The sequence below is a fragment of the Lepidochelys kempii genome, chromosome 18 (genome assembly GCF_965140285.1).
Source record: "Lepidochelys kempii isolate rLepKem1 chromosome 18, rLepKem1.hap1, whole genome shotgun sequence".
Classification (NCBI taxonomy): Eukaryota; Metazoa; Chordata; order Testudines; family Cheloniidae; genus Lepidochelys; species Lepidochelys kempii.
Window position 1 is genome coordinate 10,425,964 of NC_136397.1, and position 22,995 is coordinate 10,448,958.

General features: G+C 45.2%; 1 protein-coding gene across 1 annotated transcript in view; it reads left to right on the forward strand.

The window, feature by feature from the left end:
* Positions 1–1,241: 1,241 nt before the first annotated feature.
* Positions 1,242–22,995, forward strand: part of PINK1 (PTEN induced kinase 1) — a 37,485-nt gene continuing 15,731 nt past the window's right edge. The window contains exons 1-6 of the mRNA XM_073316896.1: positions 1,242–1,617; positions 6,787–7,098; positions 8,539–8,642; positions 10,974–11,156; positions 12,308–12,471; positions 14,677–14,804. Of these exons, the coding sequence (XP_073172997.1) occupies positions 1,318–1,617; positions 6,787–7,098; positions 8,539–8,642; positions 10,974–11,156; positions 12,308–12,471; positions 14,677–14,804 (1,191 nt within the window). The 5' untranslated portion in view covers positions 1,242–1,317. The remainder of the gene's footprint in view (positions 1,618–6,786; positions 7,099–8,538; positions 8,643–10,973; positions 11,157–12,307; positions 12,472–14,676; positions 14,805–22,995) is intronic.

The window sequence follows — 22,995 nt, forward strand, 5'->3', positions numbered from 1 at the left end:
GGGTTGAGGTCTGTTATTTCTCACATCTATATATTATTTATTTTAAAACATTTTTGCTGTGAACAAGCATGTTACCTTTCGAGACACAAATCCACAGTTTGAGAACTGCAAAACTAAGCATCTCTGATGGTATCTTCTAAACTGAGCACTGAGTCCCATAGAAAGATTAACCTAAATAATCTATACAGAAGAACTGTGGAACCCCATAAATTTGGGTCCCTAATCCATGTACTATTAGAACTCATTTATAAAACTTTTCTTAAACATTACATGAATATATTGTCTCATACTATAGAATTAGAATTTATAATCCCTATTCTATGATGAGATATCTTTGAGCTATAATGTAGCTTAGTTAAAACTATCTTTAGATAGGTTTTTTCCTCAAAAAGCATTTTATCAAAAAAATCTGATTTAAATAAAAAAAATCATTGATTTTTATCCACCCTGATGCAGAGCACACACCCAAAGCCCAGACTGACACACAGCAAAAGGGCTGACACACACAACCCACACTCAGAGTAACACACACACTCTATGCCCGGCACCCAGCCGGTACTCAGAGCGACACACATACCAGGCGCAGCACACAACCCGTACTCAGAGCGACACACACACCACGTCCAGCATACACAACCTGTACCCAGAATGACACACACACACCCCACACCCAGCATACACAACCCGTACGCAGAGCAACACACACACACCCCACGCCCAGCATACACAACCCGTACCCAGAGTGACACACACACACACATCACACCCAGCACACACAACCCGTACGTAGAGCAACACACACACACACCACGCCCAGCATACACAACCCGTACCCAGAGTGACACACACACACCCCACACACACAACCCGTACGCAGTGACACACACACACACCACGCCCAGCATACACAACCCGTACGCAGAGCGACACACACACGCCCAACACCCAGCACACACAACCCGTACGCAGTGACACACACACACACCACGCCCAACACACACAATCCGTACCCAGTGTGACACACACACCAGCACCCTATGCCTGGTCCTACCCGTAGTGACCCCACCCCCCAACACACTCCACGTCTGCCGTGACTGACACACACACACACACACACACACATACCCCAGGCCGGGCGCGTCACAGCGGGCGGGTCCCCGGGTAACCAGGGGCCGGGCCGGGCCGGGCGCGTCACAGCGGGCGGGTCCCCGGGTAACCAGGGGCCGGGCCGGGCCGGGCGCGTCACAGCGGGCGGGTCCCCGGGTAACCAGGGGCCGGGCCTGGCCTGGGCCGAGGCGGGCGCTGCCGAGCGAGGCCATGGCGCTGCGACAGGCTCTGGGCCGCGGGCTGCAGCTGGGCCGCGGGCTCCTCCTGCGCTGGGGGCCGCCCCGGCTGCCGCCCGCCCCGGCGGCCCGGGGGCTGCTGCCACCGCCGCCGCCCGCCCGCTACCGCTTCCTCCGCGAGTCCGTGTCCGGGCTGGCGGGGCGGCTCCGGCGGCAGCTGCTGCTGCGGGGCCCGCGGGGGGCCCGGGGGCTGAGCCTGGCCTTCGGGCTGGGGCTGCTGGAGCAGGGGCTGGAGGAGCAGAGACAGGCCGCCTCCGCCTGCCGCCACATCCAGGTGCGGCCCCGGCCCTGGGCGGGAGCGGGGCTGAGACCGGCCCGGCCCGCGAACGGGGGACCCGGGCTGCGTCCTGCTGGGCCCCGACCCCGGGGGCTGCGTCCTCTGGGGAGCGACCCCAGGCTGCCCGCCCCGCTCCCTGAGGGAGTGTTGGGGGACGGGCCGACCCCAAACTGCCCCCCCTTTTGGGGGAGGGGTCGACCCCACTAACGCCTCCCCCTTTGGGGGAAGTAGCCGGCCCCAGGACTGTCCCCCCACGCCACAGAGGGAGTGTTGGGGGAGGGGGTGATCCCACTAATGCCCCCTCCTTTTGGGGGAGGGGACGACCCCATCAAGGCCCCCCGCCCTTTGGGGGAAGTAGCCACCCCCAGGGCTGCCCCCCCATCCCTGGGGTCCTGGAGGGGGACCCAGGTCACAGCCTGGCAAGGTGTGGGGTGACAGGGTCCTAGGGAGCTGCCTGTCACTGTCTGGGGGAGACCCGTTGTGAGGTGCAGGGGGGGGGGCGACCAGGGGACGGTTAGGTCGCAGACACTGTCCTGGCGAGTGGAGGAGCCTGATGCCCCCCACACTGAGCCCTGGGGAGGGTGGGTCCCAGAAAAGGAAATCCCATTTCGTCCTTTGGGCATCTCCAGTCCAGGGAGACACGGGATCCTGTCTGGGTTGGCGAGGTACCAGTGGCAGAGGAGGAAGGTGTCGGGTTTTGGGGGACTAGCCCCATTTGCACAGAAGCATAGTAAGCGGGTGGGGGTCCAAGCAGCAGGGCTAAGGACTGACTTAGCACTGAGATTCCACCCCCCACCCTCCCAGAACGGGTCAGGGTCCCTATATGCTAGGGCTTGGGCACGCTGGTGCCGCTGCCCATGCTAGAGAAGTGGAGACTGACAGTCTTGAGGGCTGTCAGACCAGCACCTTTCACCAGCTCTAAATACACTTCTATAAAACCGCCTTTTCTCTCTTTCAGGAGGCTTTTTCCTTTTCCTCTCCTGCTGCCCCCACCCCATCCTCATCCATTGTTTTGTAAAATTGTTCTCCCCCGACTTCTTAAATACTGTACCTTTCCTCCTATTTTATTTTGTGTAAGTTAAATTAATATGAGAGTGTCTACACACAAAGTGGCTTTAATTAAATTGGTTTAACTTCAGAGCTTTAGTGAAATTGTTGAGACTTTATATGTAAACTAGGGCTGTCAAGCAATTAAAAATATTAATCACAATCGTGAGATTAAACAATAATAGAATACCACTTATTTAAATAGTTTTGATGTTTTCTACATTTTCAAATATACTTATTTCAATTACAACACAGAATACAAACTGTACAGTGCTCACTTTATATTTATTTTTATTAAAAATATTTGCACTGTAAAAAACAAAAGAAATAGTATTTTTCAATTCACCTAATAGAAGTACTGTAGTGTAATTTCTTTATCATGCAAGTTGAACTTACAAATGTAGAATTATGTACAAAAAAACCTGCATTCAAAATAAAACAATGTAAAACTTTACAGCTTACAAGTCCACTCAGTCCTACTGCTTGTTCAGCCAATTGCTCAGACAAACAAATTTGTTTACTTTTGCAGAAGATAATGCTGCCTGCTTCTTGTTTACAATGTCACCTGAAAGTGAGAACAGGCGTTTGCACGGCACTGTTGTAGCTGGCATCGCAAGGTATTTACATGCCAGATACGCGAAAGATTCACATGTCCCTTGATGCTTCAACCACCATTCCAGAGGACATGCGTTCACGCCGATGATGGGTTCTGCTCAATAATGATCCAAAGCAGTGTGGACCAACAGATGTTCATTTTCATCATCTTAGTCAGATGCCACCAGCAGAAGGTTGATTTTCTTTTTTGGTGGTTTGAGTTCTGTAGTTTCTGCATCAGAATGTTGCTCTTTTAAGACTTCTGAAAACATGTTCCACACCTCATCCCTCTCAGGTTTGGGAAGGCATTTCAGATTCTTAAACCGTGGGTTGAGTGTTGTAGCTATCTTTAGAAACTTCACAATGGTATCAGTCTTCTTTGCATTTTGTCAAATTTGCAGTGAAAGTGTTCTTAAAATGAACAACATGTGCTGAGTCATCATCCAAGATGGCTATAATATGCAAAATATGGTAGAATGTCCATAAAACAGAGCAGGAGACATACAATTCTCCCCCAAGGAGTTCAGTCACAAATTTTATTAATGCTTTTTTTTTTTAATGTGCATCAACAGCATGGAAGCATGTCTTCTAGAATGATAGCCAAAGCATGAAGAGGCATATGAATCTTTAGCGCATCTGGCACATAAATATTTTGTGACACCAGCTACAAAAGTGCCATGCAAATGCCTGTTCTCACTTTCAGGTGACATTGTAAACAAGAAGCAGGCAGTATTATCTTCTGCAAATGTTAACAACCTTGTTTGTCTGAGCAATTGGCTGAACAAAAAGTAGGACTGAGTGGACTTGTAGGCTTTAAAATTTTACATTGTTTTTGAGTGCAGTTACGTAACAAAAAAATACATTTGTAAGTTGCTCTTTCATGATAAAGAGATTGCGCTTCAGTACTTGTGTGAGGTGAATTGAAATACTATTTTTACATCATTTTTACAATTCAAATATTTGTAATAAAAACTAATATAAAGTGAGCATTGTACACTTTTTTTATTCTGTGTTGTAACTGAAATAGATATATCTGAAAATGTAGAAAAGCATCAAAATATTTAATAAATTTCAATTTGTATTCTATTAAGAGTTCGATTAATCGTGGTTAATTTTTTTAATCGTGATTAATTTTTTTGAGTTAATCATATGAGTTAACTGTGATTAATCGACAGCCCTAATGTAAACCAGGCCTTGGGCCCTGATATTGTAGTCACATCCATGCATATTGACTCCTGTACTCATGCAGGTCTCATTGCAGGATTGGCATTTTAGTTTCCTTTCCTTTCTGAGGTGTACTCCTGTCACAAAGTCATTGGGTCTGGTCTATGCCTCCGTCTCCTGGGAGCGACCCCGTTAGTGTAGTGGGCCCCAAGGACCCACACAGTTCCATAGGGGCAGGCCCATGGTCTTCCTGACTAGGCCTTCGGCACCAGTGTTTCCTGCCTTTCTCTCTGGCTCCCTGCAGGGAATCCACCCAACCAGACTTGTGGGAGGCCTGTACTGTGCCACTTTAGGGCCCAGTGCTCTCAGGGAGTATTTACAGAGACACAGGAAGCCTTTCCAATGCCAAGTAACCATTTATTGGTCATCTGGCTACAGAATCTGGAAGTCCTTAGGTTAGCCCAGAGAAATGAAGTTAAACCATATAGTTCACTCTGGTCAAACCAGTGCCATGATGAGCCAGCCAAGCTAGGATGGAGTCCCCTGGCTCTCTCCCTCTGTTCCCCTTTTGTCTCCCCAGTCTAGGCTCCTGTTTTTCCAGTCAGCTGACACCTTATTCTCCAGCTCAGTTCCTGCCTGGCAGGGTTTCCTCCTGTTAAGTGTTGATTGTTCAGTGGTTGGGGCATCTCTTTGTTTTGTGGGCCCTCTGTTGATTTGGATCAGTTTGAGTCAGTTCTTTAAGGACTGTATTCATTCCTCCCAGACAGCAAACTGGCACACTCATACCTTCTGTCTCTTGTGCTGTTCCTGGAGCTTTGTTAACCCTTTTGCACCCACCGACTACCAATGCCTCACTCAGAGGGACACTGAGGCATGCCTCAGCATCATAAAAACATTACAGAAAATTCCCACTTCATCACAACTTGTTTCTTCAATGTCTTAATTCTTAATTTCTGATCCTGAAGTCCTTTTCCCCTTTTTGTGTCTCTTTCCATCAACCCCCAAACATTTTCCCCTCATTGATTCTCTCTCCTCTAACCAACTATCATTTTCAGCTGCCATGAAAGCTTTAGGGCATTGGCATTCTATTTGCCATTGTTCTTAACTAGGTTTTATTTTTAAACATTTTATTCATTCAGAGAGGGAGGGAAGCACAGTAAAAATCCCTGTTACAGAAGCTGGCCAGATCTTTCTCCGCAGACTTTATTTGCTTATGTTGTAGATCAGTGGTTCCCAAAGTTGTTCCGCCGCTTGTGTGGGGAAAGCCCCTGGTGGGCCGGGCCGATTTGTTTACCTGCCGCGTCTGCAGGTTCAGCCAATCGCGGCTCCCAGTGGCCGCAGTTCGCTACTCCAGGCCAATGGGAGCTGCTGGAAGCGGCGGCCAGTACATCCCTCGGCCTGCGCTGCCTGGAACAGCGAACCGGGGCCACTGAGAACCGCGATCGGCCGAACCTGTGGACGCGCACTGCTTCCAGCAGCTCCCATTGGCCTGGAGCAACGAACCGCAGCCACTGGGAGCTGTGATCGGCCGAACCTGCGGATGCGGCAGGTAAACCGGCCCGGCCCGGCCCGCCGGGGCTTTCCCTGCACAAGCAGCGGAAAAAGTTTGGGAACCACTGCTGAAGATGAATAAATGTTTTTCTTTTTCCTCTTCTGAGCAAACACATGTATTTGTCTGTAGTATTGGTTGAAAAACACCTTAAATAAAAACTTGTTGGATAACTATACCCTCAAAACCTTCACAGTGTAGACACAGCCTGTACCTGCAAAGAGCTTTTCTCAGCACAGCTTATCAGTTCGGCAAGCAATATGAGTGATGCTGGCAAAAGCAGTTTTTATGCTGGTATAGCTGTGTCTACAGTGGGGCTTTTGCGGACAGAGAAATTTGCAAAAAATATCACATCCCTAACTGACATTGCTCTGCCAGCAAAAGTTTCTAGTGTGAACCTGGCTATTGTCCCTTCACTTGTAGGGTATGGATAATATTTTACTTACCTTATATTGCTGTGAGGCTTAATATTTATACAGTGCTTTGAGGTCTTCAGATAAAGGGTGCTACAGAAACACAAAGTATTATATGCTTTATATGCCTATATTCCAATCTGAAGCATGCATATGCAGGATTTGGATGTCGTGAGTTTGTAAATTGGATCCACCATGTGTTTTGTAAGTGCCCAGCTGGATTGTAGTTTAACATAATAGAAGATATAAAGCTTTGAAATGACAACTGTGCTGGCCATGTGGCATATATACTTGTATGCACACCCTGGAGCACATACAATAATATAATTTAACATAGCAAAGTAGTTCTCTATTTTTTAAAGTGTGGAATAATTGAGTGATTTTTCAACTTCCTTTCAGACCATATTTATCAGAAAGAACAAGCCACTGAAAGATCCACTGAGCACTTTCCGCTGGCAGGGCTTCAAACTGGAAGAGTACCTTATTGGGCAACCCATTGGGAAAGGGTGCAGTGCTGCAGTGTATGAAGCAGCTATTCCTTTGTCTTCTAACTACCAAAGAAGTGAAGACAGCAAGCCTTTAGAAGGGAAGAGTCCAGATGCACAGTGGGATCATGGCTCAGTTATCCACCCTGCAGAAACGAAACCTATACAAACAAACCAGCAAAGAGCTGCTTTCCCATTAGCTATCAAAATGATGTGGAACATTTCGGTAAGGAGTTAGTCTTTAGTCTTCCTGTTTGACACTTGCGAAGTCTGAGTGAAATATTTACCACAGATGTGTTGAAAGCTCTAATTATTTTGTGCACAATTAGTACATTGGAACAAAGTTGTTGATATATAGCAATGGAAACACAGATTGTTAATGAACAGTCACTCGGGGAGGTAATTAATGCTCATCAAAAATCTTCCTATGGGAGTCAGCATCAGCATGACATTTGTGTGTCACTGCTGGTTTGTCTATTGTGTCTTGACAATATTGACAGTATTTTCTGGGAAAAATTATTTTGTTTAATATTAAGAGAAACTTGGAGAAATGTTAAGAACTAGCAGGAAATGGAAAAATACTGCTAAAGAAGTTTGAGGAATCACTTGCTTTTAGAGATACTCAAGGATAAAACTTAGATGTCCATTTGCTGGGGACATTTTAGGTATGAAACCAGTAATGCTTCGTGGAAGCTGGATAGCTAAATTACCCACTGGAGGCCCCGCACAATTAGGTGGGTGGACCAGATCTCTTTTCATAAGTTTCTTCCAGCCCAAATGATTCTGTGATCAGCCATATCCCGAAGTAACTATCCCAGAGATTCAGAGAGCTATCATTCTTTTCTCTGTGGAAAATTCACTGTACCCATCCCAGTCTGAACATGAGGACATAGGCACCGAGTTTCTAATCTGCTGGGGTGCTCCCCCTGGCTCTGCCCAGGCCCCTCCCCCACTCCACCCCTTCCCCCAATGCCCCACACCAGCCATGCTTCTTCCCACCCCCGCTCCTCCCCCACCCTGCCTCTTCCCCGCCCAGTTCCGCCCCTTCCGCCGAACGCACTGTGCCCTTGCTCCTGCCCCCTCCCTCCAGCGCCTGCTGCAAAACAGCTGATCTGTGGCAGGCAGTAGGCACAGGAAGGGAGGGGGAGGTGCTGATCAGCGGGGCCCACCAGCAGGCAGGAGGCTCTGGGGAGGAAGAGAGGCATTGATGGGGGGCTGCCAGTGGGTACTAAACATCCACCATTTTTTTCCCATGGGTGCTCCAGAGTCGCCGCCTATGCATGAGGAGTCTTCCAAACTAGTGATCCCTTAAATCTGTTGGGATTCATAGATTTTCTTTTTTAAACCCAGAATGGACCATTATGATCATCTATTCTGACCACCAGCATAACAAAGGCCATAGAATTTCACTCAGTAATTCCTGAATCAAACCTGTATCTTGTAGCTTAGCTTGGAAATATTTTTTAGAAAGACATCTAGTTTTATTCTGAAAATTTCAAATGATGAGGAACCCACTACACCTACACTGTTAAAAATTACCCCTTATTTCTAGCCTGCATTTACTGAGCTTCAGCTTCAGAGTTATCTGTTTCCAGTGTTGGTATTTAGATTGGATGATTTTAAAGCTCAGGTTTGAATACAACGTTCTATGTAACTGCTGTTGTAGGCTGGTTCTTCAAGTGAAGCTATCCTCAGCACCATGAGACAGGAGCTCGTTCCAGCGAGTGGTTCTGCCTTGTCTGGGGAATACGGAGCTGTTGCTTGCCACAGGTATGTTTTATTAGTAGATGCTTTTTTTGGTCCTTAAAGGTGATCAGAGAGCCTTTATTAGCATGTTTTAAGAACACAAGTTTATTATAAGAATCTGTGAAGCCCATAAATTTCAGATACAAAAAATTGGAAAATCAACTCCCCCTTTCACATGTCTATCAAGACCTGAATTCAGGGGGCTGTGTTTCCCTGCAATAGCTATTGCCATCATTAAAATCCCCCCAGAAGATGGAACAGTACTGATACATTCAGGATCTGAGGTACCTTTCATCCAAATCCCAATGTGGCTTACGCATTTTACTCATTGTACTTGTATATTTGTACAATATGTGTGGAAATCACTTCATCAGACCTCTGAAATTCAGCAGTGGTTTAGAGTACACAGGCATACCACAGAGTATCTAAATAGAGGAAGTTAAGAGAAAAACTGCATCCACTTGATGCTACGTAGGGGATTTAATCACGCAGTCTGGACCTTGGCCAGAATACTGGGGCTGACTCTTCTACACTTGCCAAAAAAAGAAAAAGGGCCATGGAATTATTAGTGACCACAAGTGGTCAGGACCTCTGTTGTACATTTCAACTAAATGATGGCACCTCCGGAAGTACTGGGAACCCTAAACACAGTTTTGGAGAATTAGTTCATAGGGATTTGGAGGAGAGAATAGCACCATAACTGTTTGTTCTTTGTACAGCACCTAGCATAATCGGTTCTGGCCTGTGATTGGGGCTCCTAGGTGCTGTGGTAGTACAAGTAATTAATAACAACAACAACATGTCAATGGAGTTTACTCAAAACCGACCAGAAACAAAAGTGAAAATGGCTTACTCTGTTTTCACATACTGAGCGAAGAGAAAAGTAAATAAATACAGGAAAGTAAATTAGAATTTTAAAATTCTTTCACATTTTGTCATCTAAGAGGTGAACACAGGAAAGTGTTGTTTTGTTTTTTTTTAAATCGGTGTCCTTTTAAAAAAGCTCCTTTTTTTTTCCAGTTTAAACAATGTAATCCAGAATCCAGATCATCGGTTTTAAATTTCAAATACACCTCTGCTGCCAGTACAAATAGATAATAAACACTGCTAGGTATATAGCTAGCCTAGGAGTGTAACAGACAAACCAGACAGGTATTTTGCATTCAGGGGATGAGAGAAAAGAGAGGTCTGTTTTGCTCTAGATACATGTGTGTAACTCTCATTCATTTTAATGGGCACTTACTGTGTACATCAAAGCATAGATTTCCTGGTTTGGTATCCCCTTGATCTTGATCTGCTTCTAGTAATAAATTCATTTTTTTTCAAAGCCAGTCCTAGTTTTCTCCTTAATCTTATTGAGAGTCAGGTCTCTTTCACTAACTCTACTCCTCTGTTAATAATTTAGAACACTAGCACTTAAAGGGTTATTTTGGAGGCTTAAGGGGTTATTTTGGATTAAAATAAAGGGTTACATTTTGCTTTTAATGATTCTCAGTGGGGCTTATTTTCTAATGTAGGCAACTGTTGGCTCATGTTCAGCAATCAAATTTGTGGAAAATTCTGTTTTCTCAATGCAATTCTTTTTTTTAATAGCCGATAAAACAAATGTTTTGAATGCCCTCTTATGGTGTAACATTAAACTGCACCTTGCAGAAAATAGAGGTTGGTTGTTTTGGGTTATTAGAGCAAGGGGATCTAACACATTTGGTGGAAAGAGCCAAATTGTAGTTTTAATTATGGTCAGTGGGTCAGATCTATAAAGCCAGAGTCCATTGACTACCCTTGATCTGCTGGAGATTGTCCGCTAATAACAATAGGAGTGGGGATTTGCAAGAAGTCTGAGTCATGCAGGCATATGCTGGTGTCTGTATGGAGCGCTGTGTAGCTCAATGGGACTCAATATAGGCAATGAGTCTACTTTGTGGATCCCTATTGAAGTCAGTGGGATTTCATGTGAGTGCAGGAACCTGCCTGTATGGATTAGTTTGTAGGACTGGGGGCTTGGTTAGGAAAATTATCTGTTGAACAATTGTTAGAATTGTTTGTAAACTTGTGGTATCCAGAGCGTTTCATGTTTGAGAGTGGTTGAGTATTTTTTATAGACACTTTTAAGGTACATCTTGTTTTGAACTGCACTTTATAACCTTAATTTTAACTTGCCAACATTGTTTGTTTTAGAATGAGTGAGTTTATAAACTGCTTTGGGATCCTTTAGGAGGAAAAGTGCTGTATTAATGAAAAATAAGATTTTAGTAAGAATAACAAAAATGAAAGTGTCCGTAATTCACCATCCTACTGTAGCTGTTGGGTTTTAATTTCTTTGTCTGATGTGATTCACAAATTATGTTGAAACAGGAGACCTGTTTTTGGGAAGAAGAGGTTGGAACCTCATCCGAATATAATCCAGGTGATCCGAGCTTTTACATCCTCAGTTCCTCTGCTACCTGGAGCATATGTGGACTATCCAGATGTTCTCCCATTAAGTCTGAACCCCAGTGGGATCGGTCACAGCCGCACGCTCTTCTTAGTGATGAAGAAGTAGGTAGAGATGAGCTTTGCAAGGTACTCAGATTTCTAGTGTGGCTGTGCTGCGAGGCTCTGTATTCTGCAGCTGCCGGATAGGCAACACAAGGCCTTGTGAAGTCTTGGTCTGGTTCATTGCCATGGATCAAAGAACACTTTAAGAAATATCCTGTGATCTTTCCCCAGTTCCTGAGGCTTTAAATCTTGTCAAACAATGAAGGCTAGTTACTCTTTTAAATAATTAATTTAATTAACTCATTTTAGAAACTTCAAACACTTTCCCAATTTTCAGATATTCTGGTTCTCTAACCCTACCTTCTCAGCTGTACACGAAGGCAAAATTAAAGCAAAAGTGACTCATCAGGACCCAGTAACTCTGGGTTTTCTCTTACTTTCTGATCAGCTGTTGCTTTTCAGTTGAGACACAAGCATTGGGTTCCAAATTATCTCTCCATTTTTTTATAAAACACATTGTAGGGGGATATCTCCATTTCCCCCACTTTTTGCTATTTTGACCAACCTGGCTCCAGAAAAACTCTTCCTTCTCTGAATCATGTCCCTTCCCACCAAGACTGTCTATTCTGTAATAACACACTTCCCTCTCTTTCCTTCAGAATACAAAGGAGGACACAGAAGAACCCTTTGTAAATAAAATACCTAAGAAATCTCATTGTACAACACCCTGTGAGCCTCCTACTTTTAGAGAGGATGCTTTTATTTCCAGTTCTAGAAGTATGGAAGCCCTGATGGAGGTCCCAGATTTGAGATAGCATGCCATGTGCCAAAACATTAGCAGATGTTTTTGTGTACTGGGGATGAGGGGGGATTGGGGTTGATTAAGGAATTTGGGATGGTTAGAGAGATGTTAGTAAATGTAACAATGAAGTATCTCTAAGCAGATGCCACTAATGTTGAACTGAATATTTGCTTTATAGTGGTAGAATACTGAATTAAATATTGGGGGGGGGGAAGCTAAGTGGTTTGAGCTTTGGCCTGCTAAACCCAGGGTTGTGAGTTCAATCCTTGAGGGGGCCATTTAGGGATCTGGGGCAAACATTGGGGATTGGTCCTGCTTTTGAGCAGGGGGTTGGACTAGATGACCTCCTGATGTCCCTTCCAACCCTGATAGTCTATGATTCTATGATTGTCTTTCTCAATCTGTCTAGTTATCCATGCACCCTGCGCCAGTACTTGAGCAAGAGGAATTCAGATGCCCACCTCAGCACCTTGATGATCTTACAGTTACTGGAAGGCGTGGATCATCTTGTTCGTCATGGAATAGCACACAGAGATTTAAAATCTGACAATATCCTAGTTGAATTTGATTCTGGTATGTAGCTTGCTGAGTCCAGATGGAGATGAATAGAGAGTTTACAAAAGTAATTTGACTTGTATTGGGACTTGGGCTACTAAGTCACTTAAACAACAAGGAGTCCGGTGGCACCTTAAAGACTAACAGATTTATTTGAACATAATCTTTCATGGATAAAAACCCCACTTCTTCAGATGTATGGAGTGAAAATTACAGATGCAAACATAAATAAACTGACACATGAAGAGAAGGGAGTTACCTCACAAGTGGAGAACTAGTGTTGACAGGGCCAATTCGATCAGGGTGGATATAGTCCACTCCCAACAATAGATGAGGAGGTGTCAATTCCAGGACAGGCAAGGCTGCTTTTATAATGAGCCAGCCACTCCCAGTCGCTATTCAAGCCCAAATTAATGGTGTTAAATTTGCAAATGAATTTTAGTTCCGCTGTTTCTCTTTGAAGTCTGTTTCTGAAGTTTTTTTTTTCAAGTATAGCTACTTTCAAAACTGTTATAGAATGTCCAGGAAGATTGAAGTGTTCTCCCACTGACTTTTGTATGTTACCATTCCTGATGTCCGATTTGTGTCCATTATTCTTTTATGTAGGGACTGTCCGGTTTGGCCAATTTACATGGCAGAGGGGGATTGCTGGCACATGATGGCATATATAACATTAGTAGACGTGCAGGTGAATGAGCCTCTGATGGTGTGGCTGATGTGGTTGGGTCCTCTGATGGTGTCGCCAGAGTAGATATGGGGACAGAGTAGGCAACGAGGTTTGCTACAGGGATTGGTTTCTGGATTAGTGTTTCTGTGGTGTGGTGTGTAGTTGCTGGTGAGTATTTGCTTCAGGTTGGGGGGCTGTCTGTAATCGACAACTGGCCTGCCTCCCAAGGTCTGAGAGAGTGAGGGATCGTTTTCCAGGATAGGTTGCAGATCGTTGATAAACACACTTTGTCAGTATATTTATGTCTGCATATGTAATTTTCACTCCATGCATCTGAAGAAGTGGGGTTTTTACCCATGAAAGCTTATGCTCAAATCTGTTAGTCTTTAAGGTGCCACTGGACTCTTTGTTGTTTTTTGGATACAGACTAACATAGCTATCCCCTGATATAAGTCACTTAGGTTATGTCTACACTATCGTGGTAAGTCAACCTAAGTTACACAACTCTAGCTATGTGAATAACGTAGCTGGAGTCGACGTAGCTTAGGTCGACTTACTGTGGAGTCTATACTGCACTGGGTCGACAGGAGACACTCTCCCATCGACTTACCTTACTCCTCTCCTTCCTGGTGGAGAACCAGGGTTGACCGGAGAGCGCTCTGCTGTTGATTTAGCAGGTCTTCACTAGACCCGCTAAATTGACTCCCAGTGCATTGGTCACCGGAGTGTCGATCCTGCGGTAGTGTAGACGTAGCCTTAGGTTATGTCTCTATTACCTGCTGCGTCGGTGATACCTTGTGTATCTTCTCTGAAGTCAGAGTGGGACTCAGTCAGACCTGGCACATCAGTCTGTTTTCTCTTATCACTCAGCAGCAGCTCTAATTCTTACACTGCATTTTATATCTAGGAATATGCTTCCGTTCTGCCCATCTCTGCTGTACATTGGTACTGTACCTCACTCGCTGGGTGTCCAAGTTACGATGGAAGCTGTTTAAATGAACACGAGTGTTTTCCTCCATGCAACCTCAGAAACTGCTGATGCGTTACCTAGGGAGGTGGTAGAATCTCCTTCCTTAGAGGTTTTTAAGGTCAGGCTTGACAAAGCCCTGGCTGGGATGATTTAACTGGGAATTGGTCCTGCTTCGAGCAGGGGGTTGGACTAGATGACCTTCAGGGGTCCCTTCCAACCCTGAGATTCTATGATTCTTATGAAACTGAAAGTACTGTGTGTGTGGAGCGTGAGTCCCAGACTGCTGAATTTGGGAGAATCACTGAGGTGTCTGAGAAACCTCTGGATGGATAGCTGATTCTTTATACAGAGAAATGAGCAAACCTTTTACTTTACAAATGTCCCCAGTGTTCTAACTTTTAATACTGAAGAGAGGAGATGCAGAAATGGTCTGCAGTAATATAGATTCCTGTAAGGAATGAGACTGCTTGTGCAGATTAATAGTCAGTCAGTTTTCTGATATGATGTGTGGTATCTAATATGGCCAAGTATTGTACACTGCACATCTCAATTGGGTGCTGACTTTGTTAACCTGTGATGTTTACAGCTGGCTGTCCCTGGCTGGTGATCACAGATTTTGGTTGCTGTTTGGCAGATGAAAATATTGGCTTGAGTTTGCCTTTCACCAGCTGGTATGTGGATCGGGGAGGCAATGGCTGTCTTATGGCACCTGAGGTAATTTCTCATGTGTATGAGTCTCAGTAAGTAATTATAGCCTGTATTAGGTAGTTACATATGTGTAGTGCTGTTGGAAGTGTAGGATCCAGTAAAGTCCATTAACATAGATAGGAGCAGGATTAGGTCCAAAGTAATGGATTTGGGGAACACCAAACCTTCCCCTTTGCTCTATATACCCCCCCACCACAAGATGAGAAATTCGAATGCCGTTCAAACACGTCCATCTTAGTCAACACTTGGTAAAAGCCTCTTCATTATTGGTTATCTTGCCATTTTTGCCTAGTACTGTGCCCACTAATTTGCTATGCTGGCGGCTGGAGATTGTTGTGGGTGTGGCATTGTTTGTCTAGTTTATCTCCCCACAGAACTTCCTGCCATGGATTGCCATCTCCAATAGCATTGCTTAGAGGATTCATGGTCTGGTTGATTGGCACTACCATGTGGTTAAATGTCTCTGATAAGAACATCAGAATGACCACACTGGGTCAGACCAATGGTCCATCTAGCCCAGTATCCTGTCTTCCGATAGTGGCCAGTGCCAGGTGCCCCAGAGGGAATGAACAGAACAGGAATCATCAAGTGATCCATCCACTGTCGCCCATTCCCAGCTTCTGGCACACAGAGGCAAGGGACACCATCCCTGCCCATCCTGGCTAATAGCCATTGATGGACCTAATCTCCATGAACTTACCTAGTTCTTGTTTGAACCCTGTTCTTCACTAGACCCGCTAAATTGACTCCCAGTGCATCGGTCACCGGAGTGTCGATCCTGCGGTAGTGTAGACGTAGCTTTAGGTTATGTCTCTATTACCCGCTGCGTCGGTGGGCAGCGATTGATCCAGCGGAGGTCGATTTATCGCATCTAGACTAGATGCGATAAATCGACCCCCAAGCGCTCTCCCGTTGACTCCTGTATTCCGCCGCCGCAAGAGGCGCAGGTGGAGTCGACGGGGGAGCGGCAGCAGTCGACTCACTGCAGTGAGTCCACCACAGTGAGTAGGTCTAAGTATGTCAACTTCAGCTAGGTTATTCACGTAGCTGAAGTTGCATAACTTAGATCGATCCCCCCCGTGTAGACCAGGCCTTAGATGCTTTTGAAAATCACATCCACGGTGTTTAATGGGGAAGGAAGTGAGCCTAGATGTTACAGCCTTTGTTTAGGGGAGTTGAGACTCCTAGGTTCTGTTCTTGGCTCTACCACATGCTGCTGTTGTGACAGCTGGGAAAGTCACTTAGCCTCTCTGTGCCTCAGTTTCCCCATCAGTAAAATGGAGATAATGATTCGCAGCCTCACAGGGGTGTTGTGGTGTTTGTTCAGTGTCTGTTACATGCTTGGAGATCATCAGATGAAAGGTGCTATGGAAGGACAAAGCACTGTTAACAAGATATGTTGCAAAAATTACTAAGTGAATGACTGCTTAAACAGAGAGCAGAGGGGCATGCACTAGCCTGTACTACAACATTTATGACGCAAAAGCTTCATGTCCATGGTCTCTGTCATGGTAACTTGCCAGGCAATTTCTAAAATCCCACAGCAGAGATAGGTTAGTGATATTGTACCTTCGGATCTTTAGCTGAGACCAGAGGGAACAGCATTTTGTTGGTTTGCTGTCACTCTCTTTAACTGAAATTTTAATTACCTGAGCACTGTTTCAGTGTGACCGAGATTCAGACGAACAGGGAACAATAGCAAGTGCCTAGATCTGTGTAATTAAAAATCCTGCCGTAGAAGATTTTTAGAGGTCCTACTAACATAGGTTTCGTTTTCTTGAAGCCTTGTTTGAGCTATACCGAATGCAGATGGTAATGATTAAAACTTCAGTCTCTGGAAATCAATTATTCTCTTTTGCAATGTTTGACTCGGCATCAGCAGAGTAACCATTAACTAGCTCAAACATTTGCCAGCTCCCTGACTCTGTACCAAAGATTCCTTCCATCCCTGATTAATTCTTAACCTTGTGTATCTTCTCTGAAGTCAGAGTGGGACTCAGTCAGACCTGGCACATCAGTCTGTTTTCTCTTATCACTCAGCAGCAGCTCTAATTCTTACACTGCATTTTATATCTAGGAATATGCTTCCGTTCTGCCCATCTCTGCTGTACATTGGTACTGTACCTCACTCGCTGGGTGTCCAAGTTACGATGGAAGCTGTTTAAATGAACACGAGTGTTTTCCTCCATGCAACCTCAGAAACTGCTGATGCGTTACCTAGGGAGGTGGTAGAATCTCCTTCCTTAGAGGTTTTTAAGGTCAGGCTTGACAAAGCCCTGGCTGGGATGATTTAACTGGGAATTGGTCCTGCTTCGAGCAGGGGGTTGGACTAGATGACCTTCAGGGGTCCCTTCCAACCCTGAGATTCTATGATTCTTATGAAACTGAAAGTACTGTGTGTGTGGAGCGTGAGTCCCAGACTGCTGAATTTGGGAGAATCACTGAGGTGTCTGAGAAACCTCTGGATGGATAGCTGATTCTTTATACAGAGAAATGAGCAAACCTTTTACTTTACAAATGTCCCCAGTGTTCTAACTTTTAATACTGAAGAGAGGAGATGCAGAAATGGTCTGCAGTAATATAGATTCCTGTAAGGAATGAGACTGCTTGTGCAGATTAATAGTCAGTCAGTTTTCTGATATGATGTGTGGTATTTAATATGGCCAAGTATTGTACACTGCACATCTCAATTGGGTGCTGACTTTGTTAACCTGTGATGTTTACAGCTGGCTGTCCCTGGCTGGTGATCACAGATTTTGGTTGCTGTTTGGCAGATGAAAATATTGGCTTGAGTTTGCCTTTCACCAGCTGGTATGTGGATCGGGGAGGCAATGGCTGTCTTATGGCACCTGAGGTAATTTCTCATGTGTATGAGTCTCAGTAAGTAATTATAGCCTGTATTAGGTAGTTACATATGTGTAGTGCTGTTGGAAGTGTAGGATCCAGTAAAGTCCATTAACATAGATAGGAGCAGGATTAGGTCCAAAGTAATGGATTTGGGGAACACCAAACCTTCCCCTTTGCTCTATATACCCCCCCACCACAAGATGAGAAATTCGAATGCCGTTCAAACACGTCCATCTTAGTCAACACTTGGTAAAAGCCTCTTCATTATTGGTTATCTTGCCATTTTTGCCTAGTACTGTGCCCACTAATTTGCTATGCGGGCGGCTGGAGATTGTTGTGGGTGTGGCATTGTTTGTCTAGTTTATCTCCCCACAGAACTTCCTGCCATGGATTGCCATCTCCAATAGCATTGCTTAGAGGATTCATGGTCTGGTTGATTGGCACTACCATGTGGTTAAATGTCTCTGATAAGAACATCAGAATGACCACACTGGGTCAGACCAATGGTCCATCTAGCCCAGTATCCTGTCTTCCGATAGTGGCCAGTGCCAGGTGCCCCAGAGGGAATGAACAGAACAGGAATCATCAAGTGATCCATCCACTGTCGCCCATTCCCAGCTTCTGGCACACAGAGGCAAGGGACACCATCCCTGCCCATCCTGGCTAATAGCCATTGATGGACCTAATCTCCATGAACTTACCTAGTTCTTGTTTGAACCCTGTTCTTCACTAGACCCGCTAAATTGACTCCCAGTGCATCGGTCACCGGAGTGTCGATCCTGCGGTAGTGTAGACGTAGCCTTAGGTTATGTCTCTATTACCCGCTGCGTCGGTGGGCAGCGATTGATCCAGCGGAGGTCGATTTATCGCATCTAGACTAGATGCGATAAATCGACCCCCAAGCGCTCTCCCGTTGACTCCTGTATTCCGCCGCCGCAAGAGGCGCAGGTGGAGTCGACGGGGGAGCGGCAGCAGTCGACTCACTGCAGTGAGTCCACCACAGTGAGTAGGTCTAAGTATGTCAACTTCAGCTAGGTTATTCACGTAGCTGAAGTTGCATAACTTAGATCGATCCCCCCCGTGTAGACCAGGCCTTAGATGCTTTTGAAAATCACATCCACGGTGTTTAATGGGGAAGGAAGTGAGCCTAGATGTTACAGCCTTTGTTTAGGGGAGTTGAGACTCCTAGGTTCTGTTCTTGGCTCTACCACATGCTGCTGTTGTGACAGCTGGGAAAGTCACTTAGCCTCTCTGTGCCTCAGTTTCCCCATCAGTAAAATGGAGATAATGATTCGCAGCCTCACAGGGGTGTTGTGGTGTTTGTTCAGTGTCTGTTACATGCTTGGAGATCATCAGATGAAAGGTGCTATGGAAGGACAAAGCACTGTTAACAAGATATGTTGCAAAAATTACTAAGTGAATGACTGCTTAAACAGAGAGCAGAGGGGCATGCACTAGCCTGTACTACAACATTTATGACGCAAAAGCTTCATGTCCATGGTCTCTGTCATGGTAACTTGCCAGGCAATTTCTAAAATCCCACAGCAGAGATAGGTTAGTGATATTGTACCTTCGGATCTTTAGCTGAGACCAGAGGGAACAGCATTTTGTTGGTTTGCTGTCACTCTCTTTAACTGAAATTTTAATTACCTGAGCACTGTTTCAGTGTGACCGAGATTCAGACGAACAGGGAACAATAGCAAGTGCCTAGATCTGTGTAATTAAAAATCCTGCCGTAGAAGATTTTTAGAGGTCCTACTAACATAGGTTTCGTTTTCTTGAAGCCTTGTTTGAGCTATACCGAATGCAGATGGTAATGATTAAAACTTCAGTCTCTGGAAATCAATTATTCTCTTTTGCAATGTTTGACTCGGCATCAGCAGAGTAACCATTAACTAGCTCAAACATTTGCCAGCTCCCTGACTCTGTACCAAAGATTCCTTCCATCCCTGATTAATTCTTAACCTTGTGTATCTTCTCTGAAGTCAGAGTGGGACTCAGTCAGACCTGGCACATCAGTCTGTTTTCTCTTATCACTCAGCAGCAGCTCTAATTCTTACACTGCATTTTATATCTAGGAATATGCTTCCGTTCTGCCCATCTCTGCTGTACATTGGTACTGTACCTCACTCGCTGGGTGTCCAAGTTACGATGGAAGCTGTTTAAATGAACACGAGTGTTTTCCTCCATGCAACCTCAGAAACTGCTGATGCGTTACCTAGGGAGGTGGTAGAATCTCCTTCCTTAGAGGTTTTTAAGGTCAGGCTTGACAAAGCCCTGGCTGGGATGATTTAACTGGGAATTGGTCCTGCTTCGAGCAGGGGGTTGGACTAGATGACCTTCAGGGGTCCCTTCCAACCCTGAGATTCTATGATTCTTATGAAACTGAAAGTACTGTGTGTGTGGAGCGTGAGTCCCAGACTGCTGAATTTGGGAGAATCACTGAGGTGTCTGAGAAACCTCTGGATGGATAGCTGATTCTTTATACAGAGAAATGAGCAAACCTTTTACTTTACAAATGTCCCCAGTGTTCTAACTTTTAATACTGAAGAGAGGAGATGCAGAAATGGTCTGCAGTAATATAGATTCCTGTAAGGAATGAGACTGCTTGTGCAGATTAATAGTCAGTCAGTTTTCTGATATGATGTGTGGTATCTAATATGGCCAAGTATTGTACACTGCACATCTCAATTGGGTGCTGACTTTGTTAACCTGTGATGTTTACAGCTGGCTGTCCCTGGCTGGTGATCACAGATTTTGGTTGCTGTTTGGCAGATGAAAATATTGGCTTGAGTTTGCCTTTCACCAGCTGGTATGTGGATCGGGGAGGCAATGGCTGTCTTATGGCACCTGAGGTAATTTCTCATGTGTATGAGTCTCAGTAAGTAATTATAGCCTGTATTAGGTAGTTACATATGTGTAGTGCTGTTGGAAGTGTAGGATCCAGTAAAGTCCATTAACATAGATAGGAGCAGGATTAGGTCCAAAGTAATGGATTTGGGGAACACCAAACCTTCCCCTTTGCTCTATATACCCCCCCACCACAAGATGAGAAATTCGAATGCCGTTCAAACACGTCCATCTTAGTCAACACTTGGTAAAAGCCTCTTCATTATTGGTTATCTTGCCATTTTTGCCTAGTACTGTGCCCACTAATTTGCTATGCGGGCGGCTGGAGATTGTTGTGGGTGTGGCATTGTTTGTCTAGTTTATCTCCCCACAGAACTTCCTGCCATGGATTGCCATCTCCAATAGCATTGCTTAGAGGATTCATGGTCTGGTTGATTGGCACTACCATGTGGTTAAATGTCTCTGATAAGAACATCAGAATGACCACACTGGGTCAGACCAATGGTCCATCTAGCCCAGTATCCTGTCTTCCGATAGTGGCCAGTGCCAGGTGCCCCAGAGGGAATGAACAGAACAGGAATCATCAAGTGATCCATCCACTGTCGCCCATTCCCAGCTTCTGGCACACAGAGGCAAGGGACACCATCCCTGCCCATCCTGGCTAATAGCCATTGATGGACCTAATCTCCATGAACTTACCTAGTTCTTGTTTGAACCCTGTTCTTCACTAGACCCGCTAAATTGACTCCCAGTGCATCGGTCACCGGAGTGTCGATCCTGCGGTAGTGTAGACGTAGCCTTAGGTTATGTCTCTATTACCCGCTGCGTCGGTGGGCAGCGATTGATCCAGCGGAGGTCGATTTATCGCATCTAGACTAGATGCGATAAATCGACCCCCAAGCGCTCTCCCGTTGACTCCTGTATTCCGCCGCCGCAAGAGGCGCAGGTGGAGTCGACGGGGGAGCGGCAGCAGTCGACTCACTGCAGTGAGTCCACCACAGTGAGTAGGTCTAAGTATGTCAACTTCAGCTAGGTTATTCACGTAGCTGAAGTTGCATAACTTAGATCGATCCCCCCCGTGTAGACCAGGCCTTAGATGCTTTTGAAAATCACATCCACGGTGTTTAATGGGGAAGGAAGTGAGCCTAGATGTTACAGCCTTTGTTTAGGGGAGTTGAGACTCCTAGGTTCTGTTCTTGGCTCTACCACATGCTGCTGTTGTGACAGCTGGGAAAGTCACTTAGCCTCTCTGTGCCTCAGTTTCCCCATCAGTAAAATGGAGATAATGATTCGCAGCCTCACAGGGGTGTTGTGGTGTTTGTTCAGTGTCTGTTACATGCTTGGAGATCATCAGATGAAAGGTGCTATGGAAGGACAAAGCACTGTTAACAAGATATGTTGCAAAAATTACTAAGTGAATGACTGCTTAAACAGAGAGCAGAGGGGCATGCACTAGCCTGTACTACAACATTTATGACGCAAAAGCTTCATGTCCATGGTCTCTGTCATGGTAACTTGCCAGGCAATTTCTAAAATCCCACAGCAGAGATAGGTTAGTGATATTGTACCTTCGGATCTTTAGCTGAGACCAGAGGGAACAGCATTTTGTTGGTTTGCTGTCACTCTCTTTAACTGAAATTTTAATTACCTGAGCACTGTTTCAGTGTGACCGAGATTCAGACGAACAGGGAACAATAGCAAGTGCCTAGATCTGTGTAATTAAAAATCCTGCCGTAGAAGATTTTTAGAGGTCCTACTAACATAGGTTTCGTTTTCTTGAAGCCTTGTTTGAGCTATACCGAATGCAGATGGTAATGATTAAAACTTCAGTCTCTGGAAATCAATTATTCTCTTTTGCAATGTTTGACTCGGCATCAGCAGAGTAACCATTAACTAGCTCAAACATTTGCCAGCTCCCTGACTCTGTACCAAAGATTCCTTCCATCCCTGATTAATTCTTAACCTTGTGTATCTTCTCTGAAGTCAGAGTGGGACTCAGTCAGACCTGGCACATCAGTCTGTTTTCTCTTATCACTCAGCAGCAGCTCTAATTCTTACACTGCATTTTATATCTAGGAATATGCTTCCGTTCTGCCCATCTCTGCTGTACATTGGTACTGTACCTCACTCGCTGGGTGTCCAAGTTACGATGGAAGCTGTTTAAATGAACACGAGTGTTTTCCTCCATGCAACCTCAGAAACTGCTGATGCGTTACCTAGGGAGGTGGTAGAATCTCCTTCCTTAGAGGTTTTTAAGGTCAGGCTTGACAAAGCCCTGGCTGGGATGATTTAACTGGGAATTGGTCCTGCTTCGAGCAGGGGGTTGGACTAGATGACCTTCAGGGGTCCCTTCCAACCCTGAGATTCTATGATTCTTATGAAACTGAAAGTACTGTGTGTGTGGAGCGTGAGTCCCAGACTGCTGAATTTGGGAGAATCACTGAGGTGTCTGAGAAACCTCTGGATGGATAGCTGATTCTTTATACAGAGAAATGAGCAA